The 20,760-nt window shown below is 39.5% G+C and overlaps 1 protein-coding gene across 5 annotated transcripts; it reads left to right on the top strand.

Annotated features, from left to right (window-relative positions):
- The first annotated feature begins 1,891 nt into the window (after window positions 1–1,891).
- ganab (glucosidase, alpha; neutral AB) lies at window positions 1,892–20,039 on the top strand. Of its 5 annotated transcripts, none has more exons than XM_037780319.1 (25): window positions 1,892–1,948; window positions 2,921–3,022; window positions 3,868–3,976; window positions 5,470–5,597; window positions 6,155–6,334; window positions 6,499–6,564; window positions 9,142–9,199; window positions 9,318–9,399; window positions 9,543–9,639; window positions 9,775–9,955; window positions 10,062–10,215; window positions 11,027–11,262; window positions 11,410–11,536; window positions 11,715–11,794; window positions 12,541–12,681; window positions 13,024–13,120; window positions 13,230–13,331; window positions 14,747–14,990; window positions 15,624–15,688; window positions 16,079–16,155; window positions 16,290–16,364; window positions 16,463–16,576; window positions 16,667–16,776; window positions 16,970–17,070; window positions 18,483–20,039. In XM_037780319.1, the coding sequence occupies exons 1-25, from the start codon at window positions 1,929–1,931 to the stop codon at window positions 18,590–18,592; spliced, it is 2,856 nt and encodes a 951-aa protein (XP_037636247.1). In that variant the 5' UTR covers window positions 1,892–1,928; the 3' UTR covers window positions 18,593–20,039. The 5 variants fall into 5 exon arrangements, with proteins under 5 accessions (XP_037636247.1, XP_037636252.1, XP_037636251.1 ...); XM_037780323.1 differs by lacking the exon at window positions 1,892–1,948 and adding an exon at window positions 1,956–2,025; XM_037780322.1 differs by lacking the exon at window positions 1,892–1,948 and adding an exon at window positions 2,048–2,216.
- Window positions 20,040–20,760: the final 721 nt, after the last annotated feature.

Here is a 20,760-nt window from a genome sequence, read left to right as displayed (position 1 = left end):
ATCCCATCCGGTATCGGTGCATCCCTATTAATGTGATGGGTGTCTACTTGTAATCCCATATCACATGTTATAGCCTCAAATTGAAGGAGACAGTATTTCACAAGATGAAAGTCAAAACGTCAACATAATTTTATGTCATAAAACAAATCATCTTGTGACCCCTTAGATTTACCTTTGGGCAGGGGTCAGCAACCTTTACTATCAAAAGAGCCATTTTAGGCAAAAACATAAATTAAAAATCTGTCTGGAGCCGCAAAACATTTGAGCATTGTGATGAAGGTAACACAGTTTATAGTCTAAGTATATAGTGTATAAGTCTAATGCAGTGAGGGCCCAAGTGCAAATGTACTACGGAGTATTAGGGCCACATTGAGGGAAAAAACTTTACGAGAAAAAAAGTTGTAATATTGCAAGAATAAAGTCATAACTTTACGAGAAAAAAAGTAATATTACGAGAAAAAAAGAAAATAACACGTGAAATTACTATTTTATAATATTATGACTTTTTTCTCATAATATTACAAATTTTTTCTCATAAACTTCTGACTTTATACTCGTAAACTTCTGACTTTTTTCAAGTAATATTGTGACTTTATTCTCATAATATCACAATGTTTGTTCTCGTAAAGTTATTACTTTATTCTCGTAATATTACGACTTTTTTCTCATAATATTATGACTTTATTCTCGTAATATTATGACTTTTTTCTCGTAATATTATGACTTTATTCTGGAAATCTCAGATTTTTTCCCCCTCAATGTGGCCCTAATACTCCGTAGTACATTTGCACTTTGGCCCTCACTGCATTAGACTTATATACTATATACTTAGACTATAAACTGTGTGACCTTCATCACAATGCTCAAATGTTTTGCGGCCCCAGACAGTTTTTTAATTTATGTTTTTGCCTAAAATGGCTCTTTTGATAGTAAAGGTTGCTGACCCCTGCCTTAGATTTTACCTTGGGGGATCCCCCGGTTGGAACCACTGCTTTATGTAATAAAAAATGTATTCATATAAATATTCACAAAGGTTAGGATTTATTTCAGGGCTGTTGTAGTGGATTGCATTAGACTGTACACGTGTAACCACCACTTTAAACGTTGCATTGGGTGTAAAGCAGAGTGGGACGAATCATGCAGACTGAATGTGTGCACTTCACTGACTGGAGCGTGGAGATGACGTGTCCAAGCCTGAGAGGCGTTCATGTACATCCTCCTTTTCACGTACATCCTCCTTTTCACGTACATCCTCCTTTTAATCATCAACCAGATAAAAAAAGATGACCCCTACGATTAAATAAAATCAACCTCCATAAACTAAGTGTTATAATCTAATAATTTAATTCATCTTTTTTTAGTTTAAAGGGGAAAAAAATAATAATATTTAGAGTAGATTATATAATATATATAATATATATATTATATAATATATAATAATATATAATATCATATTTAAAAGACTTTTTAATATAATATAATATATAATATAATAAAATATAATATATATAATAATATATATTATATAATATAATATATAATAATATATAATATAATATTTAAATTATTTTTTAACGATTTAAATGACTTTTTTAATATAATATAATATAATATATATAATAATATATATTATATAATATATATATATTTAGATTAGATTATATCATATATATAATATACATAATATAATATATAATAATATATAATATAATATTTAAATCAATTTTTAATATAATATAATATAATATAATATATAATATAATATATATAATAACATATTATTTAATATAATAATATATAATATATAGTATAATATTTAAATGACTCTTTAATATAATATATATAATATATAATATAATATTTAAATGACTTTGAACGCTCTTTGTTGCGGCGTGAAGTGGGCGGAGTCAGGCGGAAGCATAATCAAGATGGCCTCCTTCCCTGAGAGGTAAGACAAAGCAGATCCTCCGTGTTTCACCGTGATTTTATCATCGTTTGATCCGCTATCAGCGCGTTATCACCCAGGTATTATCACCGTATGTAAACACTTTAGTAGGCGTGTAAGCAAATATACTGTTTCAGGGTTAAACGGCCGCCAGAGAGGGGGATTATTCTGGAAAAGTCTCCGATCACCTCAATTGAATTAGCGGATTGACAGACAGCCGCTGTTAGCACGGTTAGCTTAGCATCATTAGCATCATCCTGATCAAGAAGAGGTAACTAAGGACAACGCTGTTGTCAAGACAACCAGCCGTGACTCCGTCTGTAAGACACTGATGTATTATTGTGGTTAAATCAGTCATTTGTGCCTGTTTCTGGTGTATTTTGGTGTATTTTTCCCCCAGAAATCCGAATGAATGCTAGCTAACTGTAGCCCACGTTAGCTAATGCAGTCATGGCTTCATTTCATCATCATCAGCCGGTTTTGACAGGAGTGTGAAGGGCGGAAATGAGTCTTTACATGCAGACTCCAGGGACTACAATGGATTTTTAGTATTTTGATTTAACCAGGTTAGTCCCATTGAGATTAAGAACCTCTTTTCCAAGGGAGACCTGGCCAAGAAGGTCAGCAGCAACAACACCAAGTTGCAGAAATAGAGATAAAATACAATTCACAAACACTAAGATGGGTTGATGCTGTTTTTAAATGTTAATATATGCACAGTGTGCAGCTGCAGCAGCAAGATGAGGAGGAAACGGGAAACGGGTTAGCTGCTGCTTGTGACAAAATCAGGCGCTGTCTTTCACCAGAGGACACCAGCACACAGAGATCAAAGTCCAGCTCTTTATATAACCTGAACTCCTGAATACGTGCTGTAGTTTGGCTTAGGTCCTCTTGGGTAATTACTTGGGCATTGTTCAACCAGATATGAGTCAATGAATTGGAGAGGTGACCATCTAAACTTGATTTCCTTTGAAGGATGGCGCCTGTCTTGCTGCTCTGGCTGGCCGTGTCCCTCAGTGGGACGTGGGCTGTGGACAAGGGCAACTTCAAGACCTGTGACCAGAGTGCCTTCTGCAAGTGAGTACAAGATGGAAATACATCTACTTATTTGAAGCACACAGTTACTGATGTATCACCGGCAGGGAATGAAATTAGCACCTGTCACCTGTCAATTACAGGGTAAATGTTGGCTGTGGCAGGTAAAACGTTCAGGTCACCTGCCACCATGGGAGATGGTTTTCCTTATATTAAGAAATATTAGTTTTAAAAAGCAATTCCTAAATTAAAAATAGTCAGGGATTAAGGTTACATGATGCATATTTCTAATGTCTGTTACCACTGACTCAGTGTTTACTAGGGGTGGACGAAAAATATTGAGTATTGCAATATTATGTTTTGTGATACTGTATTAATTCTCAAAAACCCTGTATTGAATTCTAATTAACAGTTTACATACAAAGATTAACTCAGGAAACACTTTACTTTATTTGCAAAGATATGCAAATGCAGATCTTACTATAATTGCAAATGCAGATCCTACTATTCTGATTGCATAAAAGTTAACTTTTTTATGCTCCGATTTTATGCATATATCAGTGTTATTTATACTATGATAGTTTTCCTAAAATTAGATTTTTTTTAAATCGCAATATACCACCGTACTTACAGTATCGCAATATATAACAATATATTGCATCGTAACCTCTGTATCGTGATACGTATCTTATCGCCAGATTCTTGCCGATACACAGCCCTAGTGTTTACGGTTCTAAAGCGTTCTACATAGATTTCACAAGTGGCAGACAAAACAATTGTGTGGCTAGTAGAAATGTTCAGTGACCTGCCACAGTGGCATGTGAGGAAAAAACTTAATTTTAGACCCTGATCACCGGTGTCCACTCTTGTTATTAACTTTTAAACAGGCGCCAGCGAGCGTTGATGCCCGGTGAGTCCCCCTATCGAGCCCTGCTGGAGACCATGGAGCTGACCAACACCAGACTCACGCTACAGCTCATCAATGACAACAACAAGGTAAATCACACATAGAGAAGCAGTTCACATCGGCTGTTAGAGGGATAAACTGCTTAACATCGAGTCTCGTAGATGTACTTTATAGTCACAAAGGCCTCAATTTAATTTTTAAACTGTTAAACCTGCAGTAGGCAGAATGTTTTTGGCATCATTGGGCAAAAATTCCATAATAACCTTTCAGCATATTTTAATTCAAGTGCACTGAGAGAAAACTAGACTTCTGCACCTCCTCATGGCTCTGTTTTCAGGCTTTGAAAAATCTAGACCGTGATGGGAGACTTTGGCCAATCACAGGTCATTTCAGAGAGAGAGATTGTTCCTATTGGCTGAGTCAGCTATCAATCACTTGCAAAATCTGATCAAACGGTCAAACTAGGCAACGCTTATTAAATATGAATCAATATTCTGTTACTGTAATTTCTCACCTCAAATGTTTTCAGAAACATCTGCTGTTGCACTGTTTAGTTGTAAAATCTGATCTGTAGGTCACTTGTAGTTTTCAGACCATGTTGGGATTTATTTATATTTGTTTGTGAATATATGTGGAAATGTGCGTGTATCTGGCATTGGATTCCATCCTTTATTATTTTTATATTTGTCTTGTAAAGCACATAATGAGTTCTCATTTTGATAAGTACTTATAAATGACCTTCATTATTATAATTATTATTATTATCAACCACACAAAATGTGTTTTGTTAACAGATGAAACCTTCATTGCACAACATGAGACTAATATCCTACAATCTAGCGTTAAATATTACAATTACACAGAGAGTTCAGACTTTCTACAACCCATAGGGTTTGCTCTCAAAACTAAGAGCCAATCAGCTCAATGCCCTGGGTCTTGCAGTCGGTGCAGAGCAACTGCGGCACCTGGCTCTAATATCTGCGGCCGCCTCAATCTCGTGAGGTTATCGTTGCCCACGTGTGCATGACGTCAGAGCGATTCAATATCGATTCTGCGCAGGCCTGGCTCATCTTGAACGAGCCTATTCTCAACATGGCTGCCGAACAGCTGGACGGCAGGCTCCAGCTCAGCTCTGATTGGTCATTTTCCTCCGGTCTGTGGAATCTTGCAGATGCCGTTAGGAGCACAGAAGGACACAGAGTCACATGATTTTTTTTCAGATTACCTATCTCATGTACTACTGTCATGATATAGTGACCGTTTTATAAAAATAACTTTTTTTTAATCATATTTGCGGCAATTCTACCCACTGCAGCTTTAAGCCCGTTCCCAGATTGGGAAATTTCCATGCTATTATGAAGGCACATGTTACCAGTTTCCCTTATTTGTGGTGTCAAAACCAAACCTAACATGGCAAACTAAGTGTAATGCCAAAAAAAAAACTGTCCTTTGGCTGAACCCGATTGCCGATCTCTGGCTCTGCTGTAGTGTTTATGAGATAATAATGAAATTCCTCGGTACCCTCTTTTGGTTCTCCTGTAATCTCCCTCTCTATCTCTCTCTCTCTGCATTTGTCTCTCAGGTGCGTCTGCTGCTTGAGCTCTACCGTCTCCAGGGAAACATAACACGGGTGAAGATTAACGAGCTGAAGCCACTGAAGCCTCGCTATGAGGTCCCAGACGTGCTCATCAGGGAGCCGCCCACTGAGCCGTAAGTCTCCCAATGATACTTACTGACTGTGTGGGGTGGGTGGGAGGTTTTTGATATGAAAGAATCAAACTGAAAAGGCAAAATTAATCGTTTTTCGTGTGCAATTGTCAGTTTTATTAAGGTAGCCCAAAATCACAAATTTCTCTTGCACGCTCTATTTGGATCGGAAAGAACCGTATCAAGAAGATTTTATTTGACTGTAAATATTTAGAGGAAACAAAAACATCCTCTACTGTAGGTCGAGGCATGTACCAACGGTGCATTCAAAACTCGATTGAAAGGTAGCAGGAATGTTATAACTGAAACTCTGAATGTAAATTCTTCCAGTGAAACAAAACAGCCCATTTGAAAAAAAAAAAACGCCTTTTCAGATAGTAATTGCCTTCTGGCTTTATCTCTCAGCTCAAATTTTCAACCTTGACGTTTATTTTTGCTTCAACCCTACCTCATTTAAACAGACAGTGAGTAGATAGTGATTGATTTCTTTGTCCTCACTTTTCTTTTTCTAAACCAAATTCTGTCTTTAACATCACTTCCTCTCTCTCTCTCTGCCCCAGCCTGTCTCTCTTGTCTCAGGACGAGAACGGCGTGGTGCTGTCCCTGGGCGCGGAGTCTCAGAGGGTCATCGTCAGCGCCCGGCCCTTCCGGTTGGACATCATGGAAGGGCGAGACGTGGTGATGTCTCTGAACTCGCGTGGCCTTCTGGCCTTTGAGCACCTGAGGATGCGCAAGGACACGTGAGAAACCACGCATGCACACACATTTACAAAATGCCAGCCCGTTGTTTTAATCCACGTCCTCACTCAGTGGATGATTTCTATTTTTGTTCCCATGAAATGGTTTTGTTTTTTGAGTATTGTCTCTGACTCGTTGTTCTGTCCTCTTCTCCCTATCATCCTAGTTTCTCCTATAAAGTAGCTAGCACAGTGGCTAGCGTGTGGGATAATATCAAGAGGGTATTCTCTAGGTAAAGACCCTTAAGATTTGTAAGTGTGTATTCTGTTCCTTGTGCTAATGCTGCCAATAGTGAGACAAATCGTAGGGACTCCATCACACCAAGTACAGTGTTGACCCTCCAATAAATGTGACTGAGAGTGAGAGAGGGGTGTGGGTGAGTGTATGCATGTCGGTGTTTGATTTGATCCATGATTAAAGGGTCAGTCCAGCCCCCTGTTATCATCCTCATATTTTTGAAGGATCATTTAAACTAATAATAGAATAATTGCCACGTAGGATGTAAATTTTGTCTCATTTCATGAAACAAAGAAAAAAAATCATCCTGATCATGAAAAGCACATTCACCTGAATGATGTAGGGTTCGCTGTGCTGACCAGTGATTTTACTGTCCTGTCAGATCAGTGTCCGGTTGACTAAATCGTCTAGTGCCACTCCAGCAGATCTAACATTGCAACTGCATGACTGACTGTGTGTCTTGACCAGTTATGTTGACTTAAACTAGTTTTCACGCTTGCTCAGCTCATGAGCGCTAACTGCGATAGATGAAATATAACGCTAGTGGCAGCAGGTGTGAACCAGTTTAGACGGCACATAAAAACAACGCTTTTTTTGTCTTCCCACCAGATAGTAAAGACTCTTATTTTCCGGTGCTGCAGCCCAGTTCCCAAACCCAACAGCAACATCTCTCTTTGTGGTTATGCTTCAGTTTGCATTTCAGTTAAAGGGGTTATAGTTCTCTGAATTGGGACACTTTCTGCAGTTTTTCTGGGACGGTGCTTCTTTTGAGCCCTAAAGCCATGCTCTCATTATTGCGGAAAAACAGCTTTTGTAGGCGCCCTCATCATTGTGTTTGTGGTGTATTGTGACAGTCCTGCACTTATGTATCCGATGTGGTTGCAATATAAGATGTAGGCTAAATGAATGAATAGTGTTACAGAGTGAAACTGCACAATAACATCATATTGAGACCAAACTGAAGGCGTTTGCTGGGTGAAACATTACTGTTAACGTTCACATTGTGACCTGCAGGTCTTTGAAAAAGTCCATTTGCCTGATATGTTTAGAAACTAATGACAGAGAGATTTTACAAATCAAAGTCTGTTTACAGACTTTACTACTACATATATAACAAAAAGTTGTATAAAGCCTTTTGTGGCTCCAGATGGAGCTGCGCAAAGTCTGATGAATTGCCTCACATGATGTCACCTGAGTCTGCATTGGTTGAGGCTGAGGACTACAAGTTTGGAAATGAAATCAAAAACTGTTGGTGTTGAGTTAGAAAGAGGTGATACTAGACTTCTGTAGTCTGCTCCTCATCTCTGCTTCAGACTAGCAGCTTGAGGCTACATTAACCGCTACTTGCATAATGCTGAGTTCCATTGTCCTCGGAAATCGGAGCTGGGAATGACGGGACACCTGAGTTGACCGCATTCCAGTACAACAAGTCGCTAAACTAAATAGCGTTTCCTTCAGCCAGGTTAGCCATTGTTAGCAATAACAGTTGATAACAACACATTACTCCGGTATGTTTTGGATACAAACACCGTCCACAGATAGAAGTTGGACAGTACTGCATGTACGACTGATTTAATGAGACACAAATAAGACAGAAGTACTAATAAACAGCATCTTTTTTACTGTTGATGTGCAAAGCAGCCGCCTTAGATTTTGAGTTTGGGGTTGGTGAGTTTCGTCCAGCTTTGGAAACCAGTTGGAAATCCCACTTCAGGGGCCATTCCAGTTGAAATTTCCGCCTGGGAACTCAAATGGAAGGCAACATAACACACCCAAATCTCCAAGTGAACAGTTGGCCGTCGAGTTGTATTGTGGGTAATATAGGCGCCAGGTTTTGACGATTAAGAATGTGTGGAATAAAAAAAAAGACAATATCTCTGGTTCTGCTGCATCGATTTTGCGTTTGTTTTAAATCGTCCATCATGAGTCTAGTGCAATGCTAAATTGCACTAGACTGAGACTGACACTACAAAATGTGGAGTACTTTGCACAGACTCCCCACTCACCCCACAAATCCTGTGCGGCGCATCACAGAACGTGCAACGCAAGAGCCTTGTTTTTCTGCTGAAATGTGAATATGGCTTAGCAGGCTTTCAAAATGCAGTTTCGCACCACTGCCTCTTACATGTGCACTGCTGCAGATCACGCACCTCCACAGCTGTGTGATGCTACCAAAATTTTAGCAGTTGGTGCAATGCTATGGCCTCGATCACACCATGCTATATGGGGGATCCACCGGGTACCAGTTGGTTCTGTAAGGAGCCCTGTGGGTGTTACAAGCAGCCGCCTCTAGAGATCCTGTCCCATAATGCCTAGCTTAAAGTAGCCACAAGGTAGGGAGTTGCTCAGTCCCCTTTGTCATTAAAGTTAAGACAATCAAGACCTTGTAGAGTTTTTGTTAGATGTCATTAGAGTCAGGGAGTATTCACCAACCTCCCTGTTTGTACGTCTTTTCCTTTAATCATAGTTTAATTATACCTCCATATATTGTCCCAGGATAGACTTTGCCAAAGTGACACATCTTTCTTTTTCCTACATCCCCTCCCTCCGCCCTCTTTGTGCCGTGGAGCAGTCAGGCAGAACCAGAGGCCGAGAAGAAAGAGGATGCTGATTCGGCAAACCAGGCCGAGGTACTACATACTGAAATACACTTTCTTTTCCTCTTCCTCTCTTTATTTTAAATGCACCATTTCTACGCCGTATCTTCTCTTGTAAATGACGTCACTGTTCTCCGTGTTTGACTGCCAGACAGCAAAAGAAGAGGAAGAGAAAGTAGAAGACGGCATGTGGGAGGAAACGTTTAAATCACACTCAGATAGCAAACCTAATGGTAAGTCCCACTTCTATATTTGTATTTAGTTTAGCTTAATTACTATTGCCATACTATCTGCATCTGTTAGTGAGGGGGTTTTAGGGTGATGTTTTTAGGTGTAACTCTCCTTTAACTCATAGTTGTTTGCTCTTGCCTCACAGGTCCATCTGCTATTAGTTTAGACTTTTCGTTGCCGGGTGTTGAGCACGTCTACGGCATCCCAGAACACGCAGACACCCTCAGACTCAAAACAACGGAGTGAGTTTCAACAATAAGTCGTGTTTCACATACAAAATGAGGATGAATTTCCTTTGATATTGAATGGCACATGCACCATGGTCAGTGTAGTCTTCACTGCACTGGATCAAGCCTAAGTGTATTTTTCTGTTCCAGTAATGGAGATCCGTATCGGCTCTATAACCTGGATGTGTTCCAGTACGAGCTGAATAACCCTATGGCCCTTTACGGCGCTGTCCCAGTCATGTTGGCCCACAACGCCCAGCGGACCACCGGCATCTTCTGGCTCAATGCCGCTGAGACCTGGGTGGATATCAGCTCCAACACAGCTGGAAAGGTATGTCCCTTTTTCTGTCTCCTTACTTCATGGGACCTGAGCCAGCAGCGAATGTCTGCTGCACCAAAGCCCAGTGCTTCACTCGCTCACTTTTGTGTCTTTCCAGACCGTGTTTGGAAAAATGCTGGATTATGTTCAAGGCTCCAGTGAGACTCCACAGACAGACGTGCGTTGGATCTCTGAAAGCGGCATTATCGACGTCTTCATTATGCTTGGACCAACAGCCAAAGATGTCTTCTCTCAGTATGCCTCCCTCACAGGTAGGAAGATGGATCATCGGCCATTCGCACATTTAAAGCCTTATTTCCCATGTTTTCCCAGGACTCAAGAGGGCTTCCTGTAGTTTAGACTGGGTGCACAATTATTACTTTCAATACATGTTCTGAATATTAAAGTTAAAGGAACTGTTTCATCAGAAACAATTCAACACATTTTTCATTTGGGTCAACTACGGTTGTCACGATACCAGAAATTTAGTAGTTGATACCAATATCCGTGAAATTCCACGATTCTCGATACCAATTTGATACCACTGTAAAAAACTAAAGTAAAACAATGACTCCCATGTACTTCAACATACACTCCTTTATTACTGTTTGTGTATTGGTTGTTGTTAGGATGTTAAACAGGTCATAATTCCCTCTCTATATCTATTTTATATTGCTGTGAAAACATCTCCTTCAAACCTCCTTCCTTGTGATAGTGAGTTTACTGCATCCCAAACATATTGGCATTTTTGACATTTTAATAAAGAGACACAGTTCATGTAAACATTGCTGTTTCACTTAAATCAAGTTTGTGATTAATTATGAACAGAATTTAATTTACTAAAGGGGTACGATGGTTCAGACATTTAATACAAAGGCATTGGCTCAGTTTTTAACCAGTCTTTGGCTTGTTATTTCACCCGGTATCCACCAAAGATAAAGACAAGATAAAGTTTGAACATGTTGTACAGCTTGATACCAGTATGGGTATCTGTGTAGCCCAATAAAAGATCAGCATTTGACTGACCTCTTCAGTCTCAGTTCCTCTCCTCACGTCTTCTTACCTCCTCCTGTCGTCCATCAGGCACCCAGTCCTTCCCTCCCCTAGCTGCTGTTGGCTACCACCAGTGCCGCTGGAACTACAACGACCAGGAAGACGTGGCTTCAGTGGATGCGGGCTTTGACGAGCACGACATCCCCTATGACTACATCTGGCTCGACATTGAGCACACGGATGGCAAGCGCTACTTCACCTGGGATCCACATAAGTTCGCAACACCAAAGGAAATGCTGCAGGGTCTAGTGGACAAGAAACGCAAGGTACATACGACAAATAATCCAACATCATCAGTCCAACATACCTTAAATCTCAGTAAAGTAAATTACCTGCAGGCACCTTATTGACAAGACGTACACTTTCAAGACTTTCGGCTCAGTCTTCTTTAACTGTGTTTTTTTTTTTAATAGATGGTGGCCATTGTGGATCCTCATATCAAAGTAGACAGCAACTACAAGATCCATAATGAAATCCGCTCTCGGGGTTTCTATATCAAGAATAAAGATGGTGGAGACTACGAGGGCTGGTGCTGGCCTGGTAAGAGACTGATAACTCGGCATTAATCACCAGCAAATGTATTTGTAAATATAATTCATGAACTGGATCTTCACTGAGAAACATGACATTTATAATGACGTGTTTCTCAGTGTGCAGAGATTATTACAATGAATATTTCTTTCAAATTGCTTTCTGTACTTGGGATGATGTCCTTTAGGTAGCGCTGGTTATCCAGACTTCACCCGTGCAGACATGAGGGACTGGTGGGCCAGCATGTTCGCCTACGATCAGTACGAGGTGAGTCTGAAGACACTTGTCTCTCTGTCGCTCAGCTAAAGACTTTTTAGTTTTGATTTGATTTTAGTTTTGTCTTTTCAGTTTCATTATAGTTTTAGTTAGTTTTCAGACTCGTTTCAGAGAGAGGGTTCCTTTTACAAGCCCACAGGGGTTATTCATGTTGTTGTATAGCTCTTCTCTTTTATTTTATTTTATGCACAAATAAAGAACTACAGGGTGTGTTTGCTAGTTTTAGTGTAGTTTCTGTTTTCAGGAAGGTTTAGTTTGTATATTATTTTTGCAGTAGTATTAGTTTGTTTTTGTTAGGGCCGGCTGTAATGTCTCAGAAGTATGTAGCTATATATACATGCAAAATACATGGTTAGAGAACTGTGTAGGAATGGCGTTTAATGTTTAATCTTGGCGCTACTTTATTCATGCTGTCATCTTTTTTCAGTAGTGATATATAGCTAAAACTCACATTGATAAACATGACAACAGATTCTTTTCTTAAACCTTTATTGAACTGGAAAATGTCACAAGCTCTCGTTCTGCCAGTGTCATTAGCATATTCTCATCTGGGAGCTGCCAACTACAACCCAGTTTTCCTTTGTTGCTCATTTTTAGGCATCTGAAAGGATTTTTCATTTGTAATTTCTGCACACAGGTTTATCGACTCTGTTCATGGATTTAAAATGGCACTTTTTCCATAATGTAGTCAGTCCGGCCTCAAGACTTAACATCCACAATCTCTGTCCACTCTCCAGGGTTCCATGGAGAACCTGTATACATGGAACGACATGAATGAGCCGTCGGTTTTTAACGGGCCAGAGGTGACCATGCACAAGGACGCAACGCACGGAGCCTGGGAGCACCGTGACGTGCACAACTTGTATGGCCTCTATGTGGTGAGTGCACGCAATCTTCTTAACTTTCCATCCTCCTTTATGATTTTCAGTCTGGTTGAGTGTTCATGCACAAACGTAAGTACTAAGTACTGTTGCGTTGTTGATTTATCAGAGAAAAAGACTGTGGAACTTAATTTCCAGAGTGTCCCCAAGCATGTAAAAAATGTTGCTACCATTTTCCAGCAGTGTGAATGAAATGTGAGACATTTTTGACTTAAAAATAATCTTAGTGATATGGTTTATACTGTCATGGTTCACAAGTTGCTTTGAAGGAGAACCCAACTATAAAAATCTGATGCTATGGGTAAACATACCACTGATTATCTTGTGTACAATCTGCAGCAAATGGCCACAGCGGAGGGTCAGATCCAGAGGTCAGGAGGAGTTGAGCGACCCTTTGTCCTGACCAGAGCCTTCTTCGCTGGGTCACAGCGCTATGGTACGTCCCTTTACTGCTTTGACTTTTCTTTCTACCTGCTAGTAACCTTTTGTGTCAGGCTATGTTAGCACAAGACCTCGAGAGTTAAAGTGTGTGTTTGTGTCTGTAGGTGCTGTGTGGACGGGAGATAATGCTGCTGAGTGGGACCATCTGAAGATCTCCATCCCCATGTGTCTGAGCCTGGGCCTGGTGGGAATCTCTTTCTGTGGTGGTGAGTTTTATCAGTCTGCTGTTACACTGCTGGTTTGTCCTATTTGTCAGCGTAAACTGACCTTGACTTGGTTGAAGAACAAAAATATTAAGTTTTGTGGCTGACTTTTTAGTAGGGCTGCCCCCCGTTGGTCGATTAGTCGACTACTTGGTCGTTTTGATCTTAGTTGAGTAGTAGTTTTTGAAGATTTCTTTAGCCAATTAGTTGTTTTTTTCATGATTTCCAAGAAACTTATGAGCACATCTCTGGTAAACACCAGATGTAAAGTGGTGTTTTTATGTGATTCTTTGTGGAGAAACTCAGTTTTAATTAAATCAAATAATCGATTAGTCGACTAAGAATTTCTTTGGTAGAGGAAAGCCCTACTTTTTTGTTTGATTTATTTATCTCAATTTTTTATACACAACATAACATTTGACAGTAAGATATGATACAAAGATAAGAAGAAAAAAAACACATAACAATATATGCATTGTAACAAAATACACAAATATCAGCAAGTCATAGCAGAGTCATAAAACCCAAAGAGAAAAAAATAAAAGAAACATTAGCTTTTGTCGTTGACTTTTGAAGCAGTTATTTTGTTTAGTTTAAGACTTTACAGTACAATTATACCATGTGTAGTTCCACATGGTTACATTTTAAAATGTTAAAACTGATTTTTATACACCATTATTTTATACACTAGTATATACTAGTTTAGAATATGGACATATCCTCATTACCATGTTTCAGCTTTTTTGATTAAATAAACCCTTAAAAACAAACAATGAAATGGAAACTAGCGCTCTGCAGCAATTTGTATTATTAGCATAAATTATAACATTTAGATAACCCTTAAAAGTCAACTTTCTTCATGTCTGGGATGCTCCAACAGATTCAAAAGTATTCGGTATTACTGCCCTTTAGAGCTTACATTTAACTATAATGAAAGGGATATAATATGCATCAGTACCATCTTAAACATCAGCTGCCACAGAGTCACACATTGTGATCCTAAAAATGAAATGCATTTGTTAAAATCAGTATTCCGAAAATAATTTGTCTTGAATCTTCCTGCAGTGTTTGTTAATGTTGTCATGGAAACGTGCACTGATAAACTGAATGAGGTGTTGCCATGGTGAGAGCACAGGTTCCCTGGGTAATCTAGCTGCAATTATATATAACCGTTATGCTGGCTTTGTGTAAGAGGCTCATATTCATGATCAGATCAGGTGTTTTATGTCGTTGCAGCTGCGTTAAATAAAGTTGATTGAGTACAAGAAAAGAACGCATTAATTCCCCTCCAGCTCTAAACGTAGAAGATGTCAGGAGGTAGTTGTGTCTGGCTGTTTTGTTTCCCCAACACACTTTATTTATATCATCCTCTGAATAGCCCAGATCCAACACTAACACTGACCCCGTCTGTCTCACAGCTGACGTTGGTGGTTTCTTCAAGTCTCCGAGCACCGAGCTGCTGGTGCGTTGGTACCAGACTGGGGCTTACCAGCCCTTCTTCAGGGCCCACGCCCACCTTGACACCCCACGCCGCGAGCCCTGGCTGTTTGGTCCAGAAAACACGGCGCTGATCCGTGAAGCGGTGCGCCAGCGCTACACCCTCCTGCCTTACTGGTACCAGCAGTTCTACCACGCACACCGCACTGGAGAGCCCATCATGAGGTGAGGACAGGGCTGGAAACATCGTGTTTGTGTCTCTTTCGTGTCATCTTTATAACGCCGTATTAGGGCCATTGTTAGCTTTGCTGAAATAAAAGACATACACCTTTGTGTATTCAAAGATAGAAGTTGTTCGTCTCTACTTTCCTGTAACTTCTATAATATTAGTACTTATTTTCATAAAAGGACACGTTTAGAACATAAAAGAAAACGTGTATGTATCTTTCAGGACCTTCTCCTCACTCAGTTTTCCGAGTTTTTTTTCTCATAAATTTGCCACTTTAATCTCAGCGAATATACAAGTATTTTTCTCATAAATTTATGACTTTAATCTTGGAAATTCTGAGTATTTTCTCTGAATATTACTCCCCCCCCCCCCCTATTTTTTTTACCTACAATGGCCCTAATACGCCGTCATACCTCTTACTTGAGGTAGTGAGTTATAAAATCATCTCCAATCGGTGTGCATTATTTGCCTAAAACAGAGAAATAAATATTCAACACAAAATTTGTCCCCTTATCTTAATTATAATTATTTATGATATCCCAATGCACAGAAATACTTCATGTTGTTGGTTTGAATTAACTGCAGATTTCAGTAATATTGTGAAATCATGTTACTCATCTCTGTTTCAGACCGCTGTGGGTGGAGTATCCTCAGGATCCTGCTACTTTCGCTCTGGATGACGAGTTCTTGATTGGTGAGAAACAAAACAACAAAAGCTTTAATAATAAAGGCATTTTAACTACTTCCGTAGTAGTTCTGCAAGTGTGTTTTACCAATTTTATTTTTCTTACACTCCTGAGCCAAATGCAACATAACTTCATTCTGCTGTGCACTTTCCATGTGAATAATATGAATGACAATTAAGTGAATCTTGAGGTGTGTGTGGAGTCCTCTACACTCTAAGCCGGCACACTTTTTAGCGGTTTAATCAAATGCGAAGGATTTAAGTTAAATCCCTTTTGTAACTGTACAACGCTCAAATATTCAAATATAGAGGTACAAGAGGACAGACTAGAATGAAAACTTGAAATCATAAGTTACAGTAAGACAGACTTGGTTTTAACGTTGGTTAACTCTGTTACAGGGAGAGACCTGCTGGTGCACCCGGTTACTGAAGAGGGAGCCCGGGGAGTCACCGCCTACCTGCCTGGCAAAGACGAGGTAAGAGGAAAAAGCACAGAAGCTTGAACACATCTTACAGTATCTGATTTTCCTGGTGTTCTGTCAAGAAAAGGTGATTCAGATGTCCTTGGTCTTGAAGAAAGCTTGTCCTAACTTGTGTGTGTGTTTTTCAGGTTTGGTTTGACGTCCACACCTTCCAGAAGCACAACGGGGCCCAGAACCTTTACATCCCTGTCACCATGAGCTCTGTAAGACGCACAATTTCTACATATCGAGGCCCTCCACATCCTTTAATAGTTGCTTGTTTCCTCCGGTGTTAATATGGAGCTTCCCGTCTCCTTCTCAGATCCCCGTGTTCCAGCGTGGCGGCTCCATCATTCCCAGGAAGAATCGAGTTCGCAGGTCCTCCTCCTGCATGATGGACGATCCCTACACTTTATATGTGGCTCTTAACCCCAAGGTAACTCAATTGCACATACCCCAGTGACAGCTGCTGCTATTTTGACATGTTGCATTGTCATACTTGACGTTTTGACCTTTTCTTTGACAGAGAACTGCAGAGGGTGAGCTCTACATAGATGATGGCCACACCTTCAACTATGACAAGAAGGAGTTCATCCACAGGAGGCTGTCTTTCGCCAACAACATCCTCTCTTCTGCGTGAGTGATCACTAAATATTCTCTCAGTTTCAGTTCAGTAGAACACCTGTATAGGCTCTTAGATATTTCAGTTCAGATCTTTATTGAGCCACAAACATACAATTATGATACATTTATGATTTGTATTATAGGGGTTACTTAATAATGTGTGTGTTGTATAAATATTAAATCCATGTCTCTGCTCGGTCCACAGTAACCTGGCTCCAGATGCCCAGTTTTCCACCCGCTCCTGGATTGAACGCATCGTCATACTGGGAGCCAGTAAGCCCAGCAAGGTCACCCTTAAGACTGCTGGTGAGTGGCCATATAGCCCCCCTTCTCTAGCGTGTTTATTCATTTAAAGTCATAGACTGTATGCTGATCAAAGGAATCTGTTGAAATGCCTCTAGCTATTTTACAGGAGGCAGCTCAATATTTCGTTTAAGAGTTTAAAGTGGCAATCCTTCAGGTTTCATTCCTGGTTGATTGGGCGACACCTGTTCACTGGTGTTAACAGCAAATGTGGTTTAATACTACAGGTCCCAGAACGCTGGGGGCAGCAAAACAAACTATTGTCGTTTTAATAAAGAAGTCAGGAAATAATTGGCCTTTTTCCATCAGTCTGTGTGCAACTGTGATCTGACTTAATGCTGCACGCGGTGCTGAGTCTGCGAACAGCGACAGTGAAAGCAATTGATCAGCTCACTGTTGCTGCTCCCGAGTCTTCCATTACTCCCTGCAATATTTCAAACTGATCAGCTGTCAAAAAATGCCGAAAATGACCGCCGTCTTGTTTTGTTGACGCTTTATTGATGAGCAATAGCAGTCAGTGTCAAGCTCACTGACAAACACATCACATTTCCTGTGACTGCTTCATCGTAAAAGTCAAGTTTCGCCAGTTAAATGCTTTTAATGTGAAGCTGCAGCAGTAGGAAATGTTCAGTATGCGTTAGCAGTAACTTATTACAGCATTTTTTCCAAGGATGTCGCCACAGACAACCGTTTGGTAATACTGCAAATATCTAAATGTTGCAATACTTTCATCAGTGGGCCGTTGGCTCAATTATGTGTTACCTCCTTCAGCAAAAGATGGTTACTTAACAGACGTGAATTTAAATGAAAACCTTTGAGATTATTACTTTAATGATTTAAAACACAATCCTCTACAGTGGAACAGTCTTTCCACTAACCTTGACTGGAATGAATGTGAACACAGTTTAAGGATTCTCTGAAGATGGATGCTGAATAGTTTATAACTTTCTCTTTTAACCAAGGCAACATGCGACTTCTGTTTGTTTGTTTGTTTTTAATTTTCTTTTTGTTTTATGATTGATTTTTCATGAATATCATCTTGGCTTCTCAGTTCTCATTTATATTTGGCTGTTCATGTGCCTCAAATTATAATACTGAATGTTTTCTTAAACACAATTAAACTTTGTGTGCACTGTAACGTCTTCAGACAGAGGTTTGGAGAAGTTAAAGTGTGAAAGTCTGTTAGAAAAATGACTGTGAAGGTTCGTTGCAGTCGCACTTGATTAAATGACGCCGGGTGAAACTGAGTGCAAACGTTTTCAACTTGGGTGCTGTTTCAGTCGGATTTCATCCTCAGGATTACAAAGATCTTATAATGCCATGTTTATTTTAAAGATTAACTGTTTGACTAATGTGAGATCATGATGAGATTCACGTACCTTTCCTCTAATACTGTCTCCCTCTCTGTTTTGCAGATGGTCAGGAGAGCCAGCTAGAGTTTGACTTTGACGCCTCCATGTCGGTGTTGACGCTCCGCAAGCCCAGCATGAACGCAGGGGAAGACTGGAACGTGATGCTTCAGTAACCATGGAGACGGGAGAGGAGGAGGGGAAAATGACTGAACTGGACTGAACAAGAGGAGGGAGCAGACACAAGGCGCTGATGCCCATGACAGCAAGACAACAGGATAGCCATCATGGAAAATAAACACACAGACAACACATTAAATACACACAGTTTTCACCACTACACACACACACACACACACACACACACACAAACACACACACACACAAACCCATGTAGACCTGTCAGTCGAACTGAGCCATTTGACGTCGCTGCCATGTCCCTCTTGTGTTCAGTCACGCTGTAATGCCTAACAACAAAGAGGTTACTACTAGATAGATAATTATGTTTGTCCCATTTTCAAATAGATAACAATTAAGAGAAATCATGTCATTGTAATGAGTCTTTGGGGTAAAGAGAGAAAACATTCAAGCACTCTTTTTGTTTTTTCTTTTCTTCTTCTTTTTTTTTTTTTTTAATCATCCACTTTGTTCATCCAGAAGAAAGATCACTGTGGGGGATTGTTTGCTATTTAAAATGAAGGTTCACATTCGAAGCACACACTTGCTCCACCTGCTGGTGATTCCCTCTATCTGCTTCTGACTTGATAAAAAAAAAATCCATTCCACCCCTCTTTTAAGCCAAGCACTTGAATCAGCCCAGAGCTCGACCTTCTTTACTCGTGCCACATTTTATATATTTTGCCGAGGGCTTGCCAACAATCTTTACTTCCCTCCTGCAAAATGGAAAGAAATAATCATCTTTCTTAGCAATCCTGGCCAGCTGATTCTTTTTCAGCCTCTCCCTGAGCTCGTCAGTGATCAATTTGTGTGCATGGAAATGATTGCTTATCATTGCTTCACTATGGAAGTGATCGGGTCGTTCAACTGCCGCACAGAGAGGAGATTTTCAGCCGTTCTTTTAAACAAACTTGGCAGACGGGAATCGCTTCAGGGGACTGAACCACTGATGTTTGCGGATCATCCTTTTGACGTGCTTTCTTTGTTTTATCGAATTCTTTTCCCAGTGTTGTTTACTAGATTATTTTTAATGCACTTGAGGAGTGAGAACTAAAAAGTTGTTTAGATTTTCATGTGTTTACTAGATGTCGGGACCATGCAGGATTTCCAGTGTGTCATTTGGATCCTTGAAAGGTGTTTCACTAGCAAATGTTCATTTATCGATCCAAAATAATGCACTCTGAGCAGTCATAAATATTCCAATGATTCCCCGGAGACCCTGGATTGTGTCCCGTCTAGTCAAATCATTGGACCTTTTAGGGGTTTTGTTGTTCTATGAGTTTGTCTCCTTGATTGTTTTTATGATCATTAATGTACATGTTTGCTGCAATTTTGTTGGTGATGGCTTGAACTGGTGGAAATGGAAGTGAAGGATCAAAGTTGTCAGATGTACTCTAAAAGATGAGACCAAGTGAAAATAAAATTGACCAAATGTAAAAAGAAAAAGGTCCCTGTGTTTGTTTTTTTTCTTTCCTTCCTAACTACATGTTTAATTTCAGTATAAGAATCAGGTTTATTGCCAAGTAAGTTTTCAAATACGAGGAATTTAATTTGGTGTATTGGTGATATACAAGAAACAAATAAAGAAAAAAATACAATAAAAATGCTATTTAAAAATAAAGAAAACACACAAATGAATTATGTAAATTTCATCTGCCAAAAACTGGGATTGTTAAGTGAGTAATATATCAATCTTTGTTAGTATGATGTGATATAAAAGAAACTTAAGATGAATGTTGAAATAAATGTTTGATGTAATGCTATATTTTAGTCAAGATAAGATTGGAAATAACATGCTGTATATAATACAATTATTTATTATTTTTGGGAAATTCCATATTCATGAGGAACAATGGTCAGGAACCAAGCCAACTTTCCTGCTTTTTATTAATGAATTCAAACAATTAAGTACCAGCATACCCAATGTTAAAAACAAAAAAAGCCATAAAGACTTTTAATTTATTAAATGAATAGAATATGATGTATATAACATAAACTTTGGCATTATGAAATGTATATGTAATTATTTTCGTTTTGTCTTTGTTTTTGTCTTTTTTTCTCAATTGTCTATGTATCTTTTTGTACCTCTGTTAATGAGACTGTGTTCAATAAAGAAAGTGCGGTGAAGTTCACAAATTACAAGCTGTTTGTAAATGTAGGTTCAACA

The sequence above is a fragment of the Sebastes umbrosus genome, chromosome 9 (assembly GCF_015220745.1).
Source record: "Sebastes umbrosus isolate fSebUmb1 chromosome 9, fSebUmb1.pri, whole genome shotgun sequence".
NCBI classification, from domain to species: Eukaryota; Metazoa; Chordata; class Actinopteri; order Perciformes; family Sebastidae; genus Sebastes; species Sebastes umbrosus.
This window is presented reverse-complemented; position numbering and strand designations above follow the sequence as displayed.